The sequence below is a fragment of the Athene noctua genome, chromosome 1, assembly GCF_965140245.1.
Source record: "Athene noctua chromosome 1, bAthNoc1.hap1.1, whole genome shotgun sequence".
Taxonomy (NCBI): domain Eukaryota; kingdom Metazoa; phylum Chordata; class Aves; order Strigiformes; family Strigidae; genus Athene; species Athene noctua.
Window position 1 is genome coordinate 264,855,292 of NC_134037.1, and position 23,520 is coordinate 264,878,811.

General features: G+C 56.4%; 2 protein-coding genes across 2 annotated transcripts in view; both read right to left on the bottom strand.

The window, feature by feature from the left end:
- Positions 1–1,890: 1,890 nt before the first annotated feature.
- On the bottom strand, positions 1,891–3,698 carry CHRNA10 (cholinergic receptor nicotinic alpha 10 subunit). Its single transcript, XM_074919850.1, has 3 exons — positions 3,602–3,698; positions 2,780–3,176; positions 1,891–2,649 (listed from the first exon to the last, which is right to left on the bottom strand). Exons 2-3 carry the CDS (start codon positions 3,054–3,056, stop codon positions 2,165–2,167), a joined length of 762 nt encoding a protein of 253 aa, XP_074775951.1. The 5' UTR covers positions 3,057–3,176; positions 3,602–3,698; the 3' UTR covers positions 1,891–2,164.
- A 2,467-nt stretch (positions 3,699–6,165) lies between these two features.
- Positions 6,166–23,520, bottom strand: part of LOC141966758 (nuclear pore complex protein Nup98-Nup96-like) — a 42,955-nt gene continuing 25,600 nt past the window's right edge. Inside the window, exons 21-33 of the mRNA XM_074919840.1 lie at positions 20,153–20,329; positions 18,595–18,748; positions 16,868–17,285; positions 15,280–15,509; positions 14,707–14,976; positions 14,005–14,162; positions 13,664–13,807; positions 11,374–11,516; positions 10,623–10,844; positions 9,474–9,715; positions 8,570–8,724; positions 7,963–8,074; positions 6,166–7,491 (exon numbers count right to left, since the gene is read on the bottom strand). Coding sequence (XP_074775941.1) covers positions 7,292–7,491; positions 7,963–8,074; positions 8,570–8,724; positions 9,474–9,715; positions 10,623–10,844; positions 11,374–11,516; positions 13,664–13,807; positions 14,005–14,162; positions 14,707–14,976; positions 15,280–15,509; positions 16,868–17,285; positions 18,595–18,748; positions 20,153–20,329 — 2,625 coding nt within the window. The 3' untranslated portion in view covers positions 6,166–7,291. The remainder of the gene's footprint in view (positions 7,492–7,962; positions 8,075–8,569; positions 8,725–9,473; positions 9,716–10,622; positions 10,845–11,373; positions 11,517–13,663; positions 13,808–14,004; positions 14,163–14,706; positions 14,977–15,279; positions 15,510–16,867; positions 17,286–18,594; positions 18,749–20,152; positions 20,330–23,520) is intronic.

The following is a 23,520-nucleotide window of genomic DNA, read 5'->3' on the forward strand; positions in this document are numbered from 1 at the left end:
CCCCACCGTCACGGAGGTGGAGGCAAAGCTGCGGCAGCCGGGACACAAAATCTGGCTCTATGGGGAGAGAGTGGAGGTGCCGGGGGGGGTCCTGGAGAGAGACAAGGATATGGATGGGGACAAGACAAGCAAGAACGTGGCACAGGACACGAGCAGCTGCGCAAACAAGGGCAGCAGCAGCCCCGTGGGGCTGGAAAGTAGCAGCCCCAAGGAGATGGACATGAGGGGCCCCACAGAAACAAGAAGCAGCAGCCCCGTGCACCTGGGCAGCACCAGCCCCGGGGCTCTGGGCAGCAGCAGCCCGGCACAGCCCAGTCCCCAGCAGCGGGTGCCCGCAGGCAGGACGGGTGGCCGGGCATCCCCGGGGCCATGCAGGCTGGGACGGTGCCTGCAGGAGGGCTGCGCCCGGCTCTGGAGGTATCTCAAGGCCTGGTGGCAAGAGGGCTTGCAGTCCTGCTGCTGCTTCTGATGATCCCCCAAGACCCCGTGATAGAGAAACATTGAGAAATTAAGCACAGGATTAATAAAGTGATGATACTAGGTTTAAGAATTATCTGTTCAGTCAAAGGAATGTTGAGCTTTGGGAACACAGACCCAGGCCCACAAAAACAGAGACAGAGGCTCAAGGCCAGAGGAGGTGAAACCATGTCAACAGAAGATAATGGGCATTTTTTGACCCAACTGACTGAGCCGAGGCCAAAGGATGCACAACATTTTTTAGAAAAGGGGGTAACAAGCTGGACAGCCAAAACAAACTGTTTCTCAGGCTTGGCAATGTCGAAACTGGGGAGGAGGTGATGAGGAAGACTACTGGCCTTCCTCCTGACGACCCCCAAAGACGACCAGCAGGAGGCAATGCGCAAAGATGACAGAAACATTCCAGTTCTGCTGGCACAGGCCCTTTGAACTAAACCCCACTCGGGTTATCTGTATGTATGTTTGTACTGTGCAGCCCTATGAATATGGAGAAGGTACCTGCATTTCAGATGTAAGCGAAGGGGCCTGGGTGTGCACGCTAGGCAGAGAGATCCCCCGTGCACCCAGCGCTGCAGTAAAGAATCCTGCCTTCTGATCCTCTGATTCTGGGTCCCAGAGAGTTCTTCCTCCACCGGCTTTTTCGGTATCCCCGGCGGTGGCAAGGCTGGTCCCAGGGGAGCAACGGGCACCCCAGAGACAGCAGACGGGGGGTGTAGGGCTGGGAACCTCCCTGGGGCGACCCCACTTGCTGGCTTCAAAAATTAAATTATCATCTCTCCATCCCTGGTGCCGTGGTTCTTCCACCCAGCCCTCGATGCCCCTTCTCCCCCGTCCCTTTGCCAAACCTCCCCTTTGGGTCCCTTGCTGACCCCCCCTCCTCTGCCAGGTCTCCCCCAGGTGCTGGCTCCGAGCTCCCCCGGGATTTGTCCCCTCTGTGCGGCCCCGTGTCCGTAAGCACCACGACGGGGACGTTTGCTTGGCCCAGAGCCGCTCCTGCCAGAGCAGGCAGGGACTGTGCCTGCCTGCACCCTGCTCCTGCCTCCTGCCCCCTCCAGAACAGGCCCCGGGGGCTGCGGGCCGTGGGCCGACCCCCCGAGGATGTCCCCACCAGCCATGTGCCCCCCAGTACCATGCAGTGGAGCCCCTCCCTGGCTGGGCAGGGCAGCAGATGCCGGGGGGACACAGAGAGGGGCCGGACAGGGACGAGCAGCCCTGGGAGCAGCAGCTGCAGCTCGGGGCTCCACAGGGCTTCATTCTGGGGAGACAGGAGACCCCCGCGAGCTGCACCAATCCCCGGGGCAAAGGCTCTGCTCCCCCGCCCCCTGCTGCAGAGCTGCAGATGGGGCCGCAAGGGCCGGGCACGGCCCCATGGACAGGAGGGTCACCCCCCCAGAACCTCCCCACCCCAGGCAGGAGAGCCAGGTCACCCTCCAGGGTTTATTTAGTTTGGGTTTTGTTGGGTTTCTCAGGCGGGGGGTGGAATGGGACGATGTGGCCCTGGCTGGGGTGGGGCTCCCGCTGTCAGGTTCCTCTTGCCTGGTGCGGCTGGAGCTCCCACCCTGCAGCTGTGGGGGGCCAGGTGTCGGGATGAGCCGCTCTCAGGACACACCCATGGCCACCATTGTCCCTGGAGCGGGCGGGGGGCTGTGGGCAGTGGGTGCATCAGGGCGATGGGTCCAGGGGGCCATCAGGCAGCTCGGCCCAGCACCAGCACGCTCATGAGGAAGACCATGAGGAAGAAGACCCACATGAAGAAGCGGTCCATCACCTTGGCCACCTTCTTCCACTCGCCGGTGCGGCGCTGTGCAGCTCGGTGGCGTCGGAAGCAGCCGGCGATGTAGCCAACGTTCGTCAGCAGCCCATCGTGGTGGCACAGGCAGCGGTCTCGGGGACAGGCTCTGGCCTCAGCACCCACTTCCCCCCGGCCGGGGCTCTCCCCCAGCCCTGCAGCGTCCCCTCCATCCTCCCGCTCGCCCAGCGCCCGCCGGGGGCTCTTGCAGCTCTCGCCCACCTCGTAGACGCAGCAGAGCCGGGCCATGTGGTGCAGGATGAGCCGCCTGGCCCAGGGGGGCACGGGCCGGGCCCCCGGGCCACAGTGGTGGACGTTCATGATGAAGATGGTCAGCGCGGTTGAGGCCGTGATCATGGTCATGGTGGCGATGTAATACTTCCCTGCGTGGGCAACGGACGGTGATGCCGCGAAGGGGTGGAGAGCCCCACCCTCCCCTCCCCTGGCATGGGTGCTGCCCACCCACCCCCCCGCGGGTCCCGCGGGAGGGTTCTGGCTGCCGTCGAGGCTCACCGATGAGCGGGACGCTCTCCGAGGGTGGCATGCTCTCTGCCACCAGCAGCTGGAAGACGGTGAGGGCCAGCAGCACCGTCACCCCCAGCGAGACCTTCTCCCCCGAGTCAGCCGGCAGGTAGAAGCCGAGCGGCGCCAGGAAGGAGACCATGATGCAGGGCAGGAGCAGGTTGAAGATGTAGAAGGAGGCACGGCGGCGGAGGAGCAGGGTGTAGGTGACGTCGGGGTAGGGCTCGGAGCAGCAGCCATAGGTGATGACGTTCCTCGTGGCCGGCATGCCCAGCACCTCCCACTCCACATTCTCCACGAAATCCGTCAGGTCCGCAGTGTCCAGGCGGTTGTGGAGGTCGATCTGGTTCCCATTGTAGGTCCAGGAGCCGAAGGTGAGGCGGCAGCGCTGCCGGTCGAAGGGGAAGTAGGAGACGTCCACCTTGCAGGAGCTCTTGGTGATGGCGGGCCAGTCCCACATGATGAGCCCGTCGGAGCGCAGCACCACGTTGGTCTCCATTGAGCCGCCGAAGCGGTCGTCGGCGCTGGGGGCGGGACGGCCATAGGGCCGAGGTGGCCCCGAGCCCCACGTGGGCCGGGGCTTTGCAGGGCCGATCACCTGCCCCCGACGCCGTGTCCCCTCCCCGCATCACCCTGCCCCCAAAAGTGTGGGCTCGGGGGTGCCGGCCCCCCCCCGCCCTCGTCACCCACACCGGGAACGCCCCGGGGGCCCAAGGTTGGAAATATCTCCCACGCAGCCCCTCCCCAGTCCCAGCCAGAGCCCCCCCAGCTCCGGGAGCCGTTGTGTGTGGGGGGGTGTCCAGCACAACCCACTTGTTGTAGAGGATGACGTCCGGCCGCCAGACGTAGCTGCTGGGGATGCGGATGCTGTCGATGCCGCCGTAGGTGTCCTCGTCCCAGGCGAGGTGGGCGTCCAGCCAGGCCTGGCGCACCCACAGGTAGGTGGTGAGGACCTGGTTCCTCTCGTCCTGCCGAGGGCAGTGGGTGCGTGCGGGGACAGACCCTGGTGCCACCCCCCCCTCAGCCCCCAACACTGCGAGGGTTCTGGGGGAGCTGAGCTGCCTTCCAGGGTGCTGCTTGTGGGGGGGTGGGAGCGATCTGAGTCACAGCACCCCAGAGTGATCCGGGTTGGAAAAGCCCCTGCAGCTCCTCCAGTGCCACCATGACCCTCCCCCTGACCGTTCCCAACTCCCCCAGATCCCTCAGCGCTGGCTCAGCCCGACTCTTCAACCCCTCCAGGGATCCCGGGGACTCCCCCCTGCCCTGGGCAGCCCATTCCAACGCCCAACAGCCCCTTCTGCACAGAAATCCTTCCTCAGAGCCAGCCTGACCCTGCCCTGGGCAGCTTGAGGCCATTCCCTCGGGGCCTGGCGCTGGGGCCTTGGCTCCAGAGACTCATCCCCCCTCTCTGCCCCCTCCTGGCAGGGAGTTGCAGAGGGCCAGGAGGTCTCCCCTCAGCCTCCTCTGCTCCAGACTGAACCCCCCATCCCTCATCCAACCTCACGCTGCCGGGGGCTGTGCTGGTTTTGGGGGGCCTGAGCTGTCTTCAGGTGGTCTGAGCTGACCCGGGGGCAGCTGGGCTGGTTTTGGGGGGTCCTGGCTCGTTTCGAGGGATGAGCAGGACCCGCTGGGGAAGAGCAGAGCCCAGCTAAGCCGTGGCCAGGAGTGCGACGGGGCCGGTCCCGGTTTGGCTGGGCCGGGCCGCCGGCGCTGGTGCCACTCACCATGTCGATGATCTGGGAGAGGGTGACCTGGAGGGTGACGCTGAGCGCCCGCTCTGTGTCCTCCACGGGCCGCAGGGCGCTGGAGTAGTTGGCAAAGAGGTCGTGGAGCAACTTGTAGGCGAATCTGCCCTGAGCCCCCCAACAGCCTGCGGGGACCCAGAGTGGGGCTGGAGGGGCTGCAGGCGGGGGTGCAGCCAGAGCCCTCCCCAGGCACCCCCAGGAACCAGCTGAGTGCGGCCGGGGGAGCACACGGGGACCCCCGTCCCTCCTCGCCACCAGCCCGAGCCCCCCAACTCCACCGACGCCGTCCCCCACCCAGGGCTGCCCGACGTGCGGGGCTGCCGCTGCTCGCAGGGCTCAGGGGACCCTCTCCCCGGGGCCGGGGGGGGTGGGGGGGTGTCAGCGCCCCTCACTGCCCCTCCGCTGCTTACCCGGGGCCAGGAGGCAGCCGGCGAGGCAGAGGGTGAGCAGGGGGCCAGCTCCGGGCTCCATCCCGCCGCGTTCCCGCCCCGCGCAGGTCTCGGGGGACACGGGGGGGTGCCCGTGCTGCCTGCGAGCGCCGGGGTGACGTCAGGGCTGGGACAGCGCGGGGGGGCACGGCCCCCCCCAGGGAGCGACGATCTCTGTGCAGCGATCAGCCGTGCAGGGCTGGTGGGAAGAGCCCAGGGTGGGCGCGGGGGGGCCCGGGGCGGGGGGACCGCGGTGCCGGACATCCCGGTCTCCGGCCTTGGTTAAAGAGCGAGGAAAGGGAAGAGTGTTCCCATTGAGAGCAAAATCCCGGGAGGTTAAGGGACGCGCCCAAGGAGACGCAGCAGCAAGTGGCAGAGGTCCCTGCCGCAGAGGTGCCGGAGCGTCGCCCCAGCTCCGGCCCTGCGGGAGGCCGCCGGCTCCCGCTGCCCCCGGCCCCTCCCTGGCACCTTTCCCACAGCGGTCCCCGGCAGCAGACGCCAAGCAGGGCGCCGATCGGTTTTAAGGCTGGAGGTTTTGTTTCCCGCCGGTGAATTATTCATCCCCAGCGCCGGGTCCCGGCCTCTGCCCAGGGCGGCAGCTGGGGTTGCAGGGACGCGATGAGGGTAACGCAAGAGGCGCAGCCGGCTGCCCCGGCTCCCCGCACCGCGCCGGGGGCACGTGCAGCGCCCAGGGGGCACCAACTGCTGCTGGTTTTACGGCTGCTCGTGCCCCTCACTGGGGAGCAGGAGCCCCCCAGCCCCCTCTGCAGAAGCCAGGGGCGGGCACCCGCTATCCCCCCACCCTGGGGTGCGGATCTGTGCCCAGCCGAGGATAATCGTCTGTGGTTTGTGTAACCCGGCTTTGGACACGCCGCTTCCAGCCTTGGCGAAGCCCTTCGGCCTCGCACAGAAAAGCGCTTCCCGCCCTTTGCCACGACGCCGGCCCCCCGCTCATCCCTCCCCTCTCCAGAAATCCCTGTTCCAAGCCAGGGCCTTCCCCTCTCCGCACCCCCTCGGCCTTCACCCCACCCTCCTCTCCCTCACGCCGCAGGAGGTGCCCAGCACCCGGCTGCAGCTCCCCACCGGCTCCCCCCGTCCTCCTCCGCTTTTCTTCCCGCTGGTCTTCCACAGCGCTGCAGCCTTCCCGAAGGGTCTTCCAGGCTCAGGCCCTCCCTTAAGTCTGCTTAGGCCCAGTCTAACCAGTAAGAGCCACGACGAGACGCAGCCACGGGGCTCCCAACCAGAAAACCTACGTAAAAAGCAAAGGAAACAGTGGGAATACTATAAACATTTTATTTATTGTTTTCAAAAAGACAGGAAAATAATCTAGATCATTTATTAATAATTTTTTTTTAATAAAAACCTTTACATAACCCCCATGCATCGAGACCTTCGGTGAGCCAACGCAAAGCAGCAGCAGGCGGGCTGGAAGCCGCTGGCTACTGCGAGCCGTGGCAGGAGGGGCCGCCGCAGTAACCCTGAAATCAGAGCAGACCGAGACACGTTTGGTTTCTTTCTTTTTTTTCTTCCTCTTCTCCTTCTTCCAAAAATATTCAGTTTCTAAACAGAGCAAGAGTAGAGGCTGGACCCAGCGGAGCTCGGGGAGGGAGCCGGGGGTTCGTGGGGGAGACGGGGGCTCCGCTCAGTGCCCAGGGAGTTGGGGGGCTGGGGGGGTGTGATCGGTTTTGGTGTGGGGTTTTTTCCCCACTTTGGGCGCACAGTTTGCCCCCTCCCAGCAGAAACCCGGAGCCCCAGAGCGCGGCAGGGCCGGGGGGGTGTCGCTTCGCTTTGGGAGACGGAGAAGCGAAAGGCGGTTGCACGTTCCCCACTTACCAAGAGGAAAAGACGCTGCTGAAGGGGATTTTTACTCCCTCGGCACGCTCCCCCCCACCCCCCGGCGCATTTTCACCACAAAGCCCCGCTTAACGCCCCGCTTAGAGCCAGGTGGGGTGCAGGGCGCGGGGCCACCTGCCCTCGGAACCATCCCAGAATTCATCGAAACGTCCTCGGCGCCGCGACGGCGGGAGGGGAAGGACCTGCCCCTCCCCAGGTAGCAGCTCGGGGCAGGCAGGATGGGCAAAACGGGCTTTGTTGGTTCTAGAAGGGGGGGGCACGGCGCCGGGCAGGAAGGTCCAACGCCTCTCACCGCTCCCCCAGGTGACACACAAAATAATAATGAACTCCTGTGTCAGCCCACGGAATCAACTTTTTTTTTTTGAAAACTTCAACAGAAAAACCTGTGCGGGCAGAGACTCGGTGGTTCGTCCTGCGGACAAGGTGAAAGCCCCACACCCTGTCCCTCGGAGGAAGGACGGCGGAAGGACGGGCCCTCAGCGCGTGGTCAGCTCGCGCAGGTAGGACTGGGTGAGGCCGCGCAGCTCCTCCAAGGCGTAGTCCTCGGGCATGGGCAAGCGCCCGATGTGGGGGGCCAGCAGGCGCAGGGGCACGCGCTGGGGGTCCGGGGCGGCCTCGGCCAGGGGCTGCAGGCTCAGCACCACGCGCAGCAGGTTGGCCACGCGTTTGGCCATGTCTGCGGGGAGAAAAGGGAGAAAAAGGGAGCGTCGGCGGCGCGGCACAGCTCGGTTTGGGGTACCGCAGGGTCTGGGGTGCACTCAGCAGCGATTCGAGGGGAAAGTCTGCAGGAGCCAGCACAGGAGTGAGTGTGTCAGGGGGTTGTTCTTTTTTTGCAGAATTTGGGGTGAATTCAGCAGTAATTCAAGGGGAGATTGCTCCTGAGCGAGGACAGGAGCTCGCCTGGCAGACTTTTTTGGGGTGAATTTAGCAGCGATGCAAGGGGAAATTCCTCGGGAGCCAGGACAGGAGCTTTCCTGGCAGAGCTGCATGCAGGGCAAGTGCTGGAGCAAGCCCCGGCTCCCCTCCCCACCCGCAGCCTCCCCATCCCACAGGCGGAGGAACAGCCACACCGACAGCCCGCAGCGGTGGGGCGAGGCTGTAAAACCAGCGTCCCCAGGGGGCTATCGGTGTCCCCGTGTCATCGTACCCGACTGAGCCAGGCGGTCCTTGGCGCTGCGGCACTGGATCTGCTCTATCCTGTTGCACAGCGACGTCACTTTGGTATGTAACCGCTCCAGGTCGTAGGTGGAACAATCCAGCTGGAAGCAAAGAAGAAAAATCAGCCTCTGCGTCACCCAGAGGTTCAGCAGAACCGCAGGCGGACGGCCGAGCACGCTCTGAGCCAAATCTATCCAAGAGAAGACAGTCTACACTAATCCCTGCTTAAAGTTACCACCCGGAGGGGGGGAAATGGGGAGCCTGGCACTGAACTAGAGGGGACTGACAGGCAGACTCCCCGCTAGGTAGCTAGTTACCAGGTGATCGTGCTGCTTCTCCCTCACTAACCCATCATGCTCCAGAGAGCACGTTTGCGGGGCAGAGCCCAGACCTGATTTGGACCACATCTACCAAATCTCTGTCTTTTCAGAGATGCACCATATTCTGCTCGCTAGCATCTGCCAAAGGGAAACGCTAACGTTGGCACTGAGCAGCCAGTAAAAGGCTGTTTCAAAAGCAAGTCTCTCTGTGAGCTTCCAAACTGTAGGAAAAAAAACCACCACAAAACCAAAACCCCACCCTTTTAAGTTTGTTACCTGCTGAATCCTATCAAGCATCTCAATAACACGGATGTAATCCAGGTAGACCAGCCCTGCCACCTCCCAGTCCTGGATGAGTGCACTACGCTCCGGAAGAGCAAGGTCCTCCAGGAATCCTTTCAGGTACTTGTAGTTTTCATTAATAATAGCATCTAGAGAACAAGCACGTCAGTAACAGAGCAGAAAAGTTTCTTACAAGTCATTGTTAAAGAAAAACTAACGGAGGGACTGCACTCTCGGGTAGTTTTGTAACTCCCTGACCACACCAGTGTAAGGGCACCCTGTTCCCTGGAGCAGGGGCACCCACGGGATGGGGGCTGCAGGAACGCCACCGCTGCCCTCGCTCCCTGAGGCACCTCTGGCCCAGGAAGGGGGATGTGCAGAGGCTGAGCCCTTCTCATGTGGCTACAGCAAAGAACCATCACAGAATTACAGAAACCCAAAATCATCTGGGTTGGAAAAGCCCCTGCAGCTCCTCCAGCCCCACCACGACCCTCCCCCTGACCGTTCCCAACTCCCCCAGATCCCTCAGCGCTGGCTCAGCCCGACTCTTCAACCCCCCCAGGGATCCCGGGGACTCCCCCCTGCCCTGGGCAGCCCATTCCAACGCCCAACAGCCCCTTCTGCACAGAAATCCTTCCTCAGAGCCAGCCTGACCCTGCCCTGGGCAGCTTGAGGCCATTCCCTCGGGGCCTGGCGCTGGGGCCTTGGCTCCAGAGACTCATCCCCCCTCTCTGCCCCCTCCTGGCAGGGAGTTATCACTCCAGACATCAAGCGAGAGCTGTTGTGGAACCCCCTTGCTAGCAGCACAGCCCTACCCCTTCCCGTCAGTGAACACCCAGTGACGTTTGCTCTGGCTGCGGCTGTGTGCGCTGCTCGGAGGACAGGAGAGCAGACCCACCTGAGGCTAAGTGCCTGACAACCAGCTTGTGACACTGGTTCCAGTGCCCAGCCTTGAACAAGAAGAGGGCTTCTTTATGCTTGTCGCCCTCCATCCTCGCTCGAACCGCCTTTGCTTCATGGATCCACTCCGGGGGGACGCAGAGCCTTTGTGTCAGGAAGGTCTCCTTGGCCCAGGACTCGGGGGTCTCGGCGAGCGCGCAGTGCCGGGTTAGGAGCTCCCGCACCGCCTTCTCCCGCGTGCTGCGGAGGAGAGGACGAGGCGTTACTCCAGCAAGCAATCCTTCACCCCCCTCCGTCAGAAGACAATTCGATAGCAGCAGCTGAGGGCTGCACTGGACTGTTTGGCCACGGTGGAGGCACGGGCGTAGCAAGCGCCAGCCTCGCTGGCCCGCCAACAGCCCCGCTGTAGGACGTTAAGGAAAGCTCTAAAATCAGCTGAGTTCCTTCAGTACGGGTTAACCACTAAGAAAAGCCATCACTAGTGTTTTGTAAGATCTTAAACATTGTAAGCTTAAAATCATCTAAGTAGAAGCCAAGCCCCTAGGAGTAATATACAGGCTCGACTTGAAGTTATTGGTTGGAAAAAATTCTGTCTCGATGTGTTAATGGTGGCGGTAAACATTAACAGCAGGAGGCACCTCTCCACAGAAGATGTATGATTTACAAGTTTAAAACAATTCTTTGTGAAGTCTCTATTTCACAGCACAAGCCAAATGTGTGTTTTGGTGATTCCCAAGCTCTCCTCTCAAACACACTGCCTCCTGTTCAGCTCCAGTGGAAACTGTGACAGCATTTTGCATTAATGATGTTTTCAGGACAAGCCCCTGAACGTGGGGAGCTTGCTGAGCCAGAGACGAGCCACGCGGCCACCAGGTATCAGCCCGACAAGAACTGCTTCTGTGACACAGCTCAGGAGTTGCAGTCATTACAGTACAACCCGATTTAACATCTGCCAAGACATTTAACTGAGCAGGATTATCCGTGCCCCTTTGTAATCCTAGCACACAATGTTCACTCATGGCATGAAGCTCTCCAGCCGCGCAGTTCCAGTTTAAGGCGAGAGAAGCTGTGACAGTTACGGTACACACAGCAGGTCCAGAAACCAGCGATCGCACGATTTTAGAGGAAAATACAATCTGTTACTCACGGGGTGTGAGGCTCGTGCAGCAGGATGAAGACAGCCCATTCCCAGAGGCCCTCGCTCTCCAGCTGGGCGGCGTAGCTGGCGTTGAGCACGCCCTGGCTCTGCTTGAAGAGATGGGTGTAATTCAGGGCCCTGAGCACCTCCCACAGGTGCCAGCTGAGGCGATAGTCCAGAGGGTCAGAGGTTACGCTCCTGGGATCGAGCAGTTGGTCAAGATCATAGTGCCTGCAGGGAAACAGATTTGTAAACAAGAGCTACTCATGTCCACATAAAATCAGAAATCGGTGCTGCTTAGTTCTTGCCCTTCACCCACCTCCAATTATTCCATGTATGTGATTTATGTGAGGGTTTGGGTTGTTTGCTTGTTTTTTTTCAAGAAGAGAGAAGCAAATGCTAAAATCCTTTTGCTCTTAAGTCTGCAGCCAGACTGTCACAATCTTTTCTTTTGTATGTGTTCTTCTTGCAGATTTCTCAATACCTCAAAGGCAACTACAGTGAAGCAAGATTACGGCGCTCTTCAGACGCACAAAACACGTAATAACCCCACAAACGCTCCAAAGCTTAAGCTTCCTCATCTGTACCATCACCAGCAGTGACAGCGTCACCACCGGTGTCCACACAAGGCAGAATTTTGACTACTGCAAGTGGTTTGGTAAACAGTGAAGCTGATTTCATGCCCCTGGATTGTGAATTCAACAAGTCACTGACTGATCAGGACTTTTCTAAGTAGTTTTTGAACTATTTACCCATTTACCTGTCACTGTAGAGTTTTAACAAATGGAAACAGACGTCTCTCAAAGGTCTTCCTGCATTATCGTCATCTTCAATTACACAACCAGAATCCTCTAGGTAAGGAGGCAGAGGACAGCAGGCGTATTTTTCGCTCTCTGTTGTGTTCTAAAGAAATCATTTGAAGAGGAAGGTTAAAGCCAGCGCTCTGGACAGATCTGAATCCCACCCAGCTCGGCAGGCTCAGCAGCAGGCTTTCTGCTCCGAAGTGGTGCACCCTGCTGCACGTGCAGTTAAAACTTGCTAACATGAACCCTAAAAAGAAAAAAACTAACCCCAGAATGCTTCAGCAGGCTTCGTTTCACCCCCCACTGAGCTCTTGAAAGCTGCCGTGTGGAGGTATAGTCTGCAAACCCATACACGCAACACGTTTCCTGAATGATTTAACAGCTGGAACCCCCCCCGTGAGCTGAGGGATGGAAGCACGGCGCAGCCCGGCAAGCTTCCGCTGCCGCTGGGGCTAAGCAGAGCCTGGAGAGCCCCAGCGGGCGGCACGGAACGCGCCGAGGCGACAAGAACCGTTTTCCAGGGCACTGAACTGCACAACGGTTGCCTTTCACACCATCTAACCAGTCGGGGGGGCACTGAAATCCTCTTGGCATTTTCACAGATGTGGGTTTGGAAGAGCACTCCACATCCTGCTGGTTTCCTTCTCAACGCTCCTACGGGGAGTTCTGAAAACGAGCCGGAGCTGCTTTTCCTCCACATCATGGAGCTGCAGTGAGGCCACCCCCACGTTCTACCCTAGCAGAATTATCTTCAGTTCAAGTGATGACAAAACTAAAGCTTGGTATTTCGAAGAGATGAACACGTTATTACTGGCACACTACCTGCAAAGAGAACCCTGAACATCCCTGCAGCATTCAGCACGCATCAATGAGAAGTCACGAGACTCGATGCTGTGCTTGGCCTACCTTTAGGCATTACAGATCAAGGGCTGAACTACCTTTAGTTAAATGATTAAACCCTTTTTTCAACAGAACCCTTTGTCTTTCTGTACAGAGAGGCTGACAGATCTACAGCAACAAACAAAGCTTTGCATAATGCATGCAGCCTGGGGGACAGCTTCCACTTGGGCTGCAGAAACAGCGAGGGCAACAAACAGGGCAAGGGCCGGTTTAGAACTCAGGAAGATAAGTATTAATCATCACACCAGGAAAACTGACTGGCTACCCAGTCCCAGCGGCATCCCCGCTGCTGGTTGCTGCCCACCTTCTTAGTTTTGTCTTGCTGTCAAACACCTGGCAACAGCCATCAGTGGGAGATGTGCTTCACAGAATCCCAGAATGATCCGGGTTGGAAAATCCCTTGCAGCTCCTCCAGCCCCACCATGACCCTCCCCCTGACCGTTCCCAACTCCCCCAGATCCCTCAGCGCTGGCTCAGCCCGACTCTTCAACCCCTCCAGGGATCCCGGGGACTCCCCCCTGCCCTGGGCAGCCCATTCCAACGCCCAACAGCCCCTTCTGCACAGAAATCCTTCCTCAGAGCCAGCCTGACCCTGCCCTGGGCAGCTTGAGGCCATTCCCTCGGGGCCTGGCGCTGGGGCCTTGGCTCCAGAGACTCACCCCCCTCTCTGCCCCCTCCTGGCAGGGAGTTGCAGAGGGCCAGGAGGTCTCCCCTCAGCCTCCTCTGCTCCAGACTGAACCCCCCCAGTTCCCCCAGCCGCTCCCCAGCAGACCTGTGCTCCAGACCCTGCCCCAGCTCCGTTGCCCTTCTCTGGCCACGCTCGAGTCATTCAATGGCCTTTTTGGGGTGAGGGGCCCAGAACTGAACCCAGGAATCGAGGGGCGGCCTCCCCAGTGCCGAGCCCAGGGCTCAGATCCCTTCCCTGGCCCTGCTGGCCACGCCAGTGCTGACACAAGCCAGGATGCCGTTGCCCTCCTTGGCCCCTGGGCACACTCTGGCTCATATAAGTTGCTTCACATTAAGTCACTACCGGAACACCCTGAAGCGCCCCTGCAGAGCAGGGCCCAAGCTGCTTGAGTGAATTACCAGCAAGTTCAACCTCAGTGCTCTCCTCCCAGTTGCAGCAGGGGCAGGAGCATTCCTATCAAACTGTGCTGCTGAAAAGCTCATTCCTGAAGCCAGGGAACAATCTAAAGCTGTGACAAGTGAAATAACGAACCCGAACGCAGTTCCACGCTTGGCACCTCCGCAGCGATCCCTGGCTGCTCACAGAGGTCTTGGGGCAGCACGGGACAGTCGGTGGCACTGAGTAAGATCCCCAGCTTCACCCAGGCATGACCGACCTACCTGAAATGCCGACTCGTACATGGCAAGTGCTTTGGAAATGGAAGCTGTGGGAGGAAGCAGGTACCAGAGGTGGACAGCCATGCAACGCTTCCAGTCCAGCAGCGAGCACACGTTGACTGACACTCTCTCTGATAAATGCCACACCTGAAGAAACAAATCGCCAAGTTTAGTCACACTTATGGCATGATGGTCAATACATACCAGGCATGAAACAGCATGAGGTTATTTAATAAGAAAAACACCCCTTCCTGGTGTGTAGCACGTGCTGTGCTGGAGCGTCAGAGCTCGAGCGTGCTGCTGTCAGGAGGGGGAAGACAGAACAGCCAAGTGACAGAACTCACCGGCTTCCCGGCAAGCAGGGCGAAGATCCGCAGCCTCTCCTCCTGGATGAAGCAGTCCGCCTGCAGCCTGTGCCAGTCCACCAGCTGCATGGTGAGGAGGTCCCGGAGGGGCTGGCTACCAGCCAGCTGGGCCAGGAGCAGAGCAAGCCTGTGGTCGCCTGCGCAGGAGACAGCAGCATGTCAGGCAAATCCTCCCACCGAGCAGGGCCACAGCTACCCCTTCCCGAGTCGTGGGGCAGCCTCCCAGCAGCCTGCAGCTGCACCACTGGGTTCTGTACACCATTTCTTATCAAATCAAGCACTAAGCACCTACTAGAATGGGGACAGGGTGAGGGGAAGGCAAAGGAATGGGAAGGACAGACTCCCCAAAGGAGACAAATGAACAGAGAAGTTGACATTAAAGACCAAGATGCAAGTAGCCATTAGGCTCTGGAAATGTACAGTTTTAAAACAAACATGAAGTAGCTTCATGTTTGAGCTACTTCAAGAATAACAGCAAATTAAATACCATCCAAAGGAGACACTAGGCAAAAAAAGCAGTTCCAAATGCAATAGAGCATGGCTCCCTAACTTGAGGAGAGCTGACAGGTAAGCGTGACTCAGGCAGGAAGCGGAGAGCCCCCCCTTAACCGCTGTCTGACGAGGGAAACTCTCTTGATGTGTCTCCCTCCCCCAGAAAACCAAGAGATTTCAGCATCTCACCCGACTGCTGCGCCAGCCTGCAAGCTTCACCGATTCTCTTCCCAGTAAGGCAGCTGAACACAGCCTCTACGTGATTGCCGTGGCGGGACAGAGAGAGCTCCTCCTCAATGCGTGCCGCCGCCGTCTCCGAGAGCCAGCGAGAGAAGGCTTTCCTGCGCTCCAGGGCCAGGACGTATTCGCTGGGCTCCTCTAAGCTGGCTTCTAACTCCTTCAAGTTCCCCCAAATTGCTTCACATAAAGTCCACGCCAAGCACCAGTGTTTCACAACAGCTGTCAGGACAGTCATCGGGAGGGAAAACGTACAGAAGAATATTTAGACAGGACTCATGGAAGATGACGACCGTAACCGTGTAGGGTATCTTAAAGGCTATCCCACTGTCACCAGTCCATGCAGGAAGTCAGCGAGCCCCACAAATGCCACCAACCATGTTTATGCTTTCAGAAAGAACGCTGAGGTACAGTCAGTTTTTCTCTTTTATTCCCATTTTACCACTCAGATGCAACTTGGAGTTCATCCGAAGTGGGCACTGCTCCAGATTATCCCCATTGTGAAACCAGTTATTCCATACTCACTCTCGGTCCCAGCGGGATCCTCGGCTGCCTTCCTAACCCAGTCAGCGTAGCTGTGGATGGCAGAAACTCCTGGGTTGGGTGCCAGGAGAGGACAGTGCTCATCCATGTGGACAGTGCTGTGTTTCAGCTTTATCTCCAGAGGGATGAGGTAGAGCTCTCTGTATCTGTCCGTCTTCCGTTGTTCTAAGCTCAGCTTCTCCACGTGAACCTTGAAAGAGGATTCTGAGAGTCTGGAGAAAAAAAAAAAATCATCAAAACAGGTAGTCATGTTCTGAACTGCTCTCCACGCCGGTGAGCTGCAGCCATCACAGAGCGGCTGCACTGCACAGCCTGTCCTAATTAACACAACGACAGCCTGATCCAAGCTCAACAGCGACGTACAAGAAACCTGCCTACGCAGTCCAGGACTAGAAAAAAAACAAAAAATCAGACTTTGGCAAATAACTTCATTCCACCCAGTGCTTCAAGCTCTCAAAAGGCAGTTAGCACACCTTACCACAGCCCAGTGCGTTTGTGAGTGCCTCAGTCTGCCAGCAAACCAGGTATGCTGGAGAACATCGACCCAACAAACTTTCTGGAAGACTGAAATGGCAGAACATCTATAGTTACAGTCCAGCCCAGTTTAGGTAGGAGTTGGACAGCCCAGGGAAGGTCCATGTGCTGCTTTACAGACAAGCAGAATTGAAGGTGTCTGAGAATTCAGATGCTCAACGAGCAATTTCTTAGCTAAGGCAGATATTCACAGGGAGAATCAGTGGCAGATTAGATGTTTCCTGGACAATTTTGGACTTTAACATTTTGCTGGAGGATGCTGCTATTGCCTTGTTAAGAAAATGACTACACTGATATTCCAGGTCTTTGAGATACAGAATTTTTGTAAAGTAGCAACCTGAAGGAAATCTCCATGGCTAACATGATCTTAGAATCACTGAATCCTTCAGGTTGGAAAAGCCCCTCGGGATCATCGAGTCCAACCCTCAGCCCGACTCTACAAAGTTCTCCCCTACCCCACATCCCCCACAGCTCATCCCAACGGCCCTGAAACCCCCCCAGGGATGGGGACTCCCCCCTCCCTGGGCAGCCTCTTCCACTCTCGGACCACTCTTGCTGGGAAACATTTTCTCCTCCTGCCCAGCCTGAGCCTCCCCTGGGGCAGTTTCCAGCCGTTCCCTCTTGTCCTGTCCCTGATCCCCTGGGAGCAGAGCCCAGCCCCAGCCTCTCTGCAATGTCCTGTCAGGAGCTGCAGAGAGGGATGAGGGCTCCCCTCAGCCTCCTCCTCCTCACACTGAACACTCCCAGCTCCTGCCCTGCCTCCTCACAGGATTGATTCTCCAGCCCTTCCCCAGCCTCGTTGCCCTCCTCTGCCCTCGCTCCAGCCCCTCCAGATCTCTCTGGGATTGAGGTGCCCAAACCTGGACACAACCTCCAGGTGTGGCTCCCCCAGTGCCGAGCACAGGGGGACTGTCACCTCCCTGCTCCTGCTGGTCACATATCTTGCACCATTTCTGAAAATCAGCAGGATTATCGACCTACAATCCTGTCAGAAACAGAGTATGTCAGAATGATCCTGAAGGAAACTACTACTCACGATTTTGGAACAACAGGCGCTGGCATTAATCCATATTCCACCGACTCACACTGAAGATCTTCCATTTCACTTGATCTACTCAGCCGATCTCCACAATTGACAAGAGTCCAGTTGGGTCCCCAACCGACACGAAACGAGCGCCCCATGAAGAGCGCCATGTCCATCAGCAGCTTCCCCTTTCTGTAGGTGATGGACTTCTCCAGGGGTACCAGCCCCTGCTGCCTGCGGACACCAACAGTTTTCATCTGTACCTCGGGCACCGCTGGCGGCACGGGGAACGCGGGCGCCAACGGAGAAATGGCCGACCAAGGGGCAGTGGGGGGGCTGCTCAAAGTCCTCGCTCCCTTCAAATCTTGCAGAGTAGCACTCGGTGACTGGAAAATGATGTTTGCAAATTTGGACTGCAGCAGCCCACCAACTAGAGGGAAGAAGCAGGAAGAACGTTTAAAGCGATGGGGGTACTCGCTTTTCAGTACATTTCTGGTATTTCAAAGATATTTCAGTACTTCTTGAGCAGCCAGGGAAAACATCTGCCGTGGTTTGTGATGGTAACACACAGCTAAGCACGATTATTTGCAGTACTGAGAACTGCAAAGCCCACCATGCACAGCCTGCTTTGCATTATCCAAACATAAGCATGTGGTATTACACCAAGAACAGCACAGCCTCACCCTAAAACCTGCAGTTTCCAAAGAAGGGACTAATCTAACGGATACTGGTGTAGTTAAACCAGTAGAACAGAAGCATCTGTTGGGGAAAGCAGATGCTGTTTGCTACTAACAGGAACCGAGCTGAAACTGTCCCCACAGAGACATCTCAGGTCTGCCCATTTAATTCAGGAAGCAACTCCATACTCACTGTAAGAGGTATTATTCCTACTGACATCACCAGTTGGGGGATGTACTGGGTGTAAATGGCGAGGTTTTGTAGTAGGGGGGCCACAGGGGTGAGAACAGGCCAGAGGCTGCCTTGTGCTGGACACAGCTGGTGTCCACACCAGACCCACCGCAGGCCACAGCTGAGCCATCAGGGGAATTTGTGGTACCTCTGAACCAATCTGCAAAGCTGGTCGTGCCTCTGTGAGATCTTCAAGGGCAGAAAGTGCCACACAGGCAGGGAAAAAAACAATAGAAAACAGGCATGGAAGCACCAAGGTCAGAGAAGGAGGGAAGGAGGTGCTCCAGGCATCGGAGCAGGTATTGCCCCCACAGCCCTTGGGAGAGTTCCTGCTGGAACAGGGACAAAAAGTGTGGGGAAAGAGAAGTGGCAGAAAGGAGCTGCTATGGACTGGCCACAGCCCCCCTTCCCCATCCCTGCCACCCCCTGGAGTGGGCAGGAGGAGATCAAGGAGTCAGGAAGGACACAGGGAAGTTGAGCCTGGGAAAGGGCGGGGGGCTGGGTAGGGAAGTGTTGTTTTGTCTCTGTTCCTCACTACCCAAAACTATTTTTACTGGCAACAAATTAATTTTAGTCAAGACTGCTTACCAGTTACTGTCACAAGGAAAACAATCTCCCTGTTTTCATCTCAACCCATTTGTCATCCAGTTTTCTTCCCCCATCCTGTTGAGGAGGGTTGAAAGTGGCTGGGTGGGCACCTGGCTGCTGGCCAAAGCTAACCCAGCCCAGTACCCAACTGCTCTGCCATATGTTCAGCCAGTGATGGCACTTTGCCTGTTAATATCAGAATTTAACTCTTTCTTCAAGCAAAATGTGGTTTCTCGTAATACCTGAGTATCTTCTCTGTCCTTGTGATTTGGAAATAGGGAGCCTTGGCGAACAGATCTCTTGAGAAGTATCCGTCTTCACAGGTTGCTTCTCACCGTAAGTATCCAGGATCAAATCCAGGTCATCATCATCAGCAAGCAAGGAAGCTTTCATAATCTAAACAAAGGCAGGAAGCCAAGCCTGCACGTTAGCAGTCGATCACTCACAGCAGCAGGTAGCTGATCTCATCAGCTCCTTTCCCAACCAGGAGAACGTCCACGTGTTGCATGTGACCAAACGATGCCACCGTTTTTTAAGGATATTTTAAGGAACAGCGAAGGCATGCAGTCGAGAACCGAAGGCAAGCTCATCAGCTGATGAGCCTTCTACAAACTACTCGTTAAATCAGTGTCATAGTACTTGTTAGGATGGGTGTGAAGTCCTAAAATAATCATGTTTTCTTAGATCTTAGCGCTATCTACTTGTTTTTCAGCTTAAGTAATAACTCCACTACTTTTTCCTTACAAATCAAAACCACAGGCATTCCAGGTACCATCCTGTCACCAAATAAAACCACCAACTCCCAACCAGGCCCAGTTATCCTATGACCCTGGTTGCCAATGGCTGGGCCTGAGGCAGGGCAGTACTTCAGCTGGTCCTGGCTGGGTAGTAGTTTAGTTTATCATGTTACCCACCGTTCAGAATCTGGGAACCTGAATACTAGCCTTGAGATGACTTTCATTCCTGCATTAAACTTTTCTTGGCTGTAAAGGTTTACCACAGACACACAGGAGTCTGAAGTAAGTCTGAATCACACTACAGGCGTGATGTATAGTTTAGTGCAAGTTGGATATAAATGCATCTGGGGAGGCAAACTGAGAAGTTAGTGATAAACGTTACTGAGTCACAGAATGCCCAAACCCTTCAGGTTGGAAAAGCCCCTCGGGGTCATCGAGTCCAACCCTCAGCCCGACTCTACGAAGTTCTCCCCTGCCCCACATCCCCCACAGCTCATCCCAACGGCCCTGAAACCCCCCCAGGGATGGGGACTCCCCCCTCCCTGGGCAGCCTCTTCCACTCTCGGACCACTCTTGCTGGGAAACATTTTCTCCTCCTGCCCAGCCTGAGCCTCCCCTGTGGCAGTTTCCAGCCGTTCCCTCTTGTCCTGTCCCTGATCCCCTGGGAGCAGAGCCCAGCCCCAGCCTCTCTGCAATGTCCTGTCAGGAGCTGCAGAGAGGGATGAGGGCTCCCCTCAGCCTCCTCCTCCTCACCCTGAACACTCCCAGCTCCTGCCCTGCCTCCTCACAGGATTGATTCTCCAGCCCTTCCCCAGCCTCGTTGCCCTCCTCTGCCCTCGCTCCAGCCCCTCCAGATCTCTCTCGGGTTGAGGTGCCCAAACCTGGACACAACCTCCAGGTGTGGCCCCCCCAGTGCCGAGCACAGGGGGACTGTCACCTCCCTGCTCCTGCTGGTCACACCGGTGCTGATCCAAGCCAGGAGGCCGTTGGCTTTCTTGGCCCCCGGGCACGCTGCTGGCTGATGTTCCTCTCCAAAAAGGAGGGGAAACTGCAGAAGCCTCACCTGTAAGACGTGGGGGTTAATCCCCATGGTGGATGCGATGTGAGTGGAGGCAGGCACTGCCTCCTGCTCCTCTACTGCGCTCTCCTCCACGGCAGAGTCCTGGGGAGGCTCCTGGGTGATGTCTGCCATATCGCTGTCCAGTTCCACCACCTTGCCCAGCTGCTCCACCTCCGGGCTCTGCGGACACAGGCAGAGGCCACGTCAGACACCACCACAGTGCAACAGTTCCCCGAGAAAGAGTATTGGAAGTTTCAGCAATCACCTGCAAACGAGGTGGAGTACTCCCTTGCTTGTGTCAAGACTCCACGTTAAGTTTAGGGATGAGTATCTATAACCTACTCCCGTTTTCTTCGGAGTTGTAACAGCGCAAGTTAAAGCGAAGGAGAAGTCACGGTTTAGGGACGCCCTCCTGAAGTTTACAGAGTTCTGCCATTCAGCTTAAACTATTCTTCAGCTTTCCACTTCGCACACGACCAACAAAGTTTTGTTCCTTCTGCCTGCCTCCCCTTCTCCCTCAGGATGTTATCATACAGAGAAAAGTTTCCTGTGCCTGGGATGTTTTAGATGACTGAGAAACCAGTTTAAAAGCAGCGATTCTCCAGCTTTAACCGTGGTACCACTGGTGCTGGTGAGCAGACGAGTCACTGCAATACCTGCTTTGTCTCCCCAGCTGCGAGGTAGCTCAAGTTAAAAACATTGAGTCTGTATTTCACAGAGAACTTAGTAGAAGTTTTTAAGACTTGAGCCCCTTCAGGATCACATAAGACTGGGTCACAGAGGGGGGGTGTGTGCACCTGTGTGTATATTTTATTTTTTTTTTACATTTTAAATCAGGACATAACTGACACTGGACTGGAAAACTGTAGGGATTTTCCAATGATATTCTACTTATTGCTAGCACACGAGCAGCTCAGAAGTTAAATACGGTAGTTCTCTTCCAATCTGCAGCTCAACTTCTCATCTCTACTGCCATCCAAGCCAGCTTTCTGAGTTTGCTGAAGGCAATCACAGGGCATCACCTCTGCGATGAGCCGGAGGTGACCTCTGCGCACCTTTCATCGCTCCGGACACCTTGGACTCACACTCCAGGCAGGGCCAGAAAACCTTCAGCCAGCCCAACCAAGGAGCAGACATCGGAAACGAACTCTGCCTGCTGCCCTCACCCCCCGTCCGCCCGGCTCGCCGGCCATGGGGACAGCGGGGACCCCCCCCAGCAGCACCGAGCACGCCACGAGCCGCCCAACCGGGTGTCAGCTCTGCTGCCAGAACTGTCTGACAGGACAAAAACTCCCGGAGAAGGTCAGTCCCTGCTGGTATCGTGCAGCTCACAGGCCAGGCGGAAAAAAGCACCTGGCCCAGGAGTAACTGGCCCAGGCCACGTTAGCAGAATGGCCTTCAGGTGGTTCCCGAGGGGGTCGAACCCCAAACCAGCACACTGGTCTTGCACCAGTCTAACCAGTGCCTGTTGCTTAGATATGAGCATCCTGTGACAAATTCATGCTTAGAGCTTACATGGTTTCCAGAAGCAACCACAAACAGACTGCTGAAGCAACGCTCTGGAGTGATGCAAATATATGAGCAAGGAAACCGTGGCAGACAGAGCACTGGAATCATGCTGAGTAATTTAAGACTCAAATGGCTGCTTCTTAGCTCATTAGAATCAGCCAGGAAATGTGATGAAGGTTATCCGATAAGGGAGATAAAATGAGACTTGGGGGGGCAGGGGTGTGTGTCTGTAAAGATAGAGCAGACAGGGCAGGAGCATTAGCTGGCGGTGTCTGAGCATGCCCACAGTATGTGGAACAGATTTACAAGTCAAAATATGGTTAGAAACACAAAAGTTTCACTACTCCCTTCATTGTGCTTTAATGCAGCCAGGTCCCTGGTGTAACTATTTCCCAGGGATGTTGCAACATTAATAAATTCATTAATATACAAGCTAGTGAGGGAAGAAAAACACCTCAACTCTAGAAGTGCTTCCTACAGACTAAATTTTCAGGTGCTTTACATGCCAAGAGTTTGGCGAGCTTTTAAGCCATGCTATGTTGTTTCTCAGGGGTTTGGGCAATGAAGCTGATGGCTTTTTTCTATTTTCAGAAACAAAAACCTTAGTTAATGGTAAGCAAGTCAAAGAGGTTAATTAACCCAGGCAAGTTTTTGACAAGTACTTTTGATTCTGTAAGACAGGCCTGACTAAATGACACACATTCCCAATATTTTTGACAGCTTAAAACATCAGCTCTGGTCCCCAGTAATGTGACCAAGAAGGGAAACTGGAAAGCAGTACAGACCTTTGCTTTGGGCCCCTCCGACCGAAAGCAGCAGAGCTGGAACAGCTCACACAGAGCCATTTCTGCAGTGGTTATAAGTACCTTGCAGACTACGTAAGATTAAAAGCAATTCTCAGTTATTTAATGTTTTCCTACCACAAAAGTCGTGAAACTGTTCTTTGCACAAGCAGTGAAGCAGCGTGGTTTGTTCTATCTCCCGACACTACGAACAGACCCTTGTCCAGAGGGCCCCAAGTTACACAAACCCATCAGCCCACGAAGGGAAACGCTGCTGTAACATCTCCTGGTTTCAAAAGAACAAGACGCAGTACAAACAAAAAAAAGGAAAAAGAAAAAAAACGAAGTGCTTGACCTATGCGATAGTACTGCCACTTAAGCTTTTTCATGCTTTGGCTCTGGAGATGCAGATATAAAACTCTCCCCCTCTGCTACGAGACATCACGAACGCTGGCCACCCGCCAAGCAGCACGGTGGCACGTGGCCCACGCCTCGGCGAGCCACCAGCTCGGAGGTCGCCCTGCGCCGCGCGCCCGAGTACCGGGGGCAAGGCAGAAAGCCTGCTCACACCCCTCAGCAAAACCCCCTCAGCACGTCCTGCCCGGCTGCTAAACCCCCCTGCTCAGCCCTCCGGCACGCCTAACCTGCTGGAGGTTTAACTTTTGCACCTAGGCAATGGGGAACCCAGTTTGGGGGAAGGAAAAAAAAAAAAATTTAAAAGATCTGCTCTCTGCACTTGCCTTCTGTTTTCTAACAGGTTACTTCAAAAAGCTATAGGTAGTTCACAAACGTTTACCGTTAACCCCTGGCACAGAGAGGATATTCCAATATCTAATATTCAATGCCAGGATGCTTTTCAAACCGGCTGTTTTTTCACCCACAACGAAGCGGCTCCTAATTTAGCTTGACAATAGCCAAACTACTTACATTTGGAAAATGGAATTAGTTTGGAGATTGCCATTTGGACATTGTCACATTTGGAAAAGCGTATCAACTGCAGCTAGACTGACCTTCAAACCTTAAAAATGAAATTTTGATTTTAAATTAAACGGAATGTGAAGATTTGAGAGTCAGCAGTGA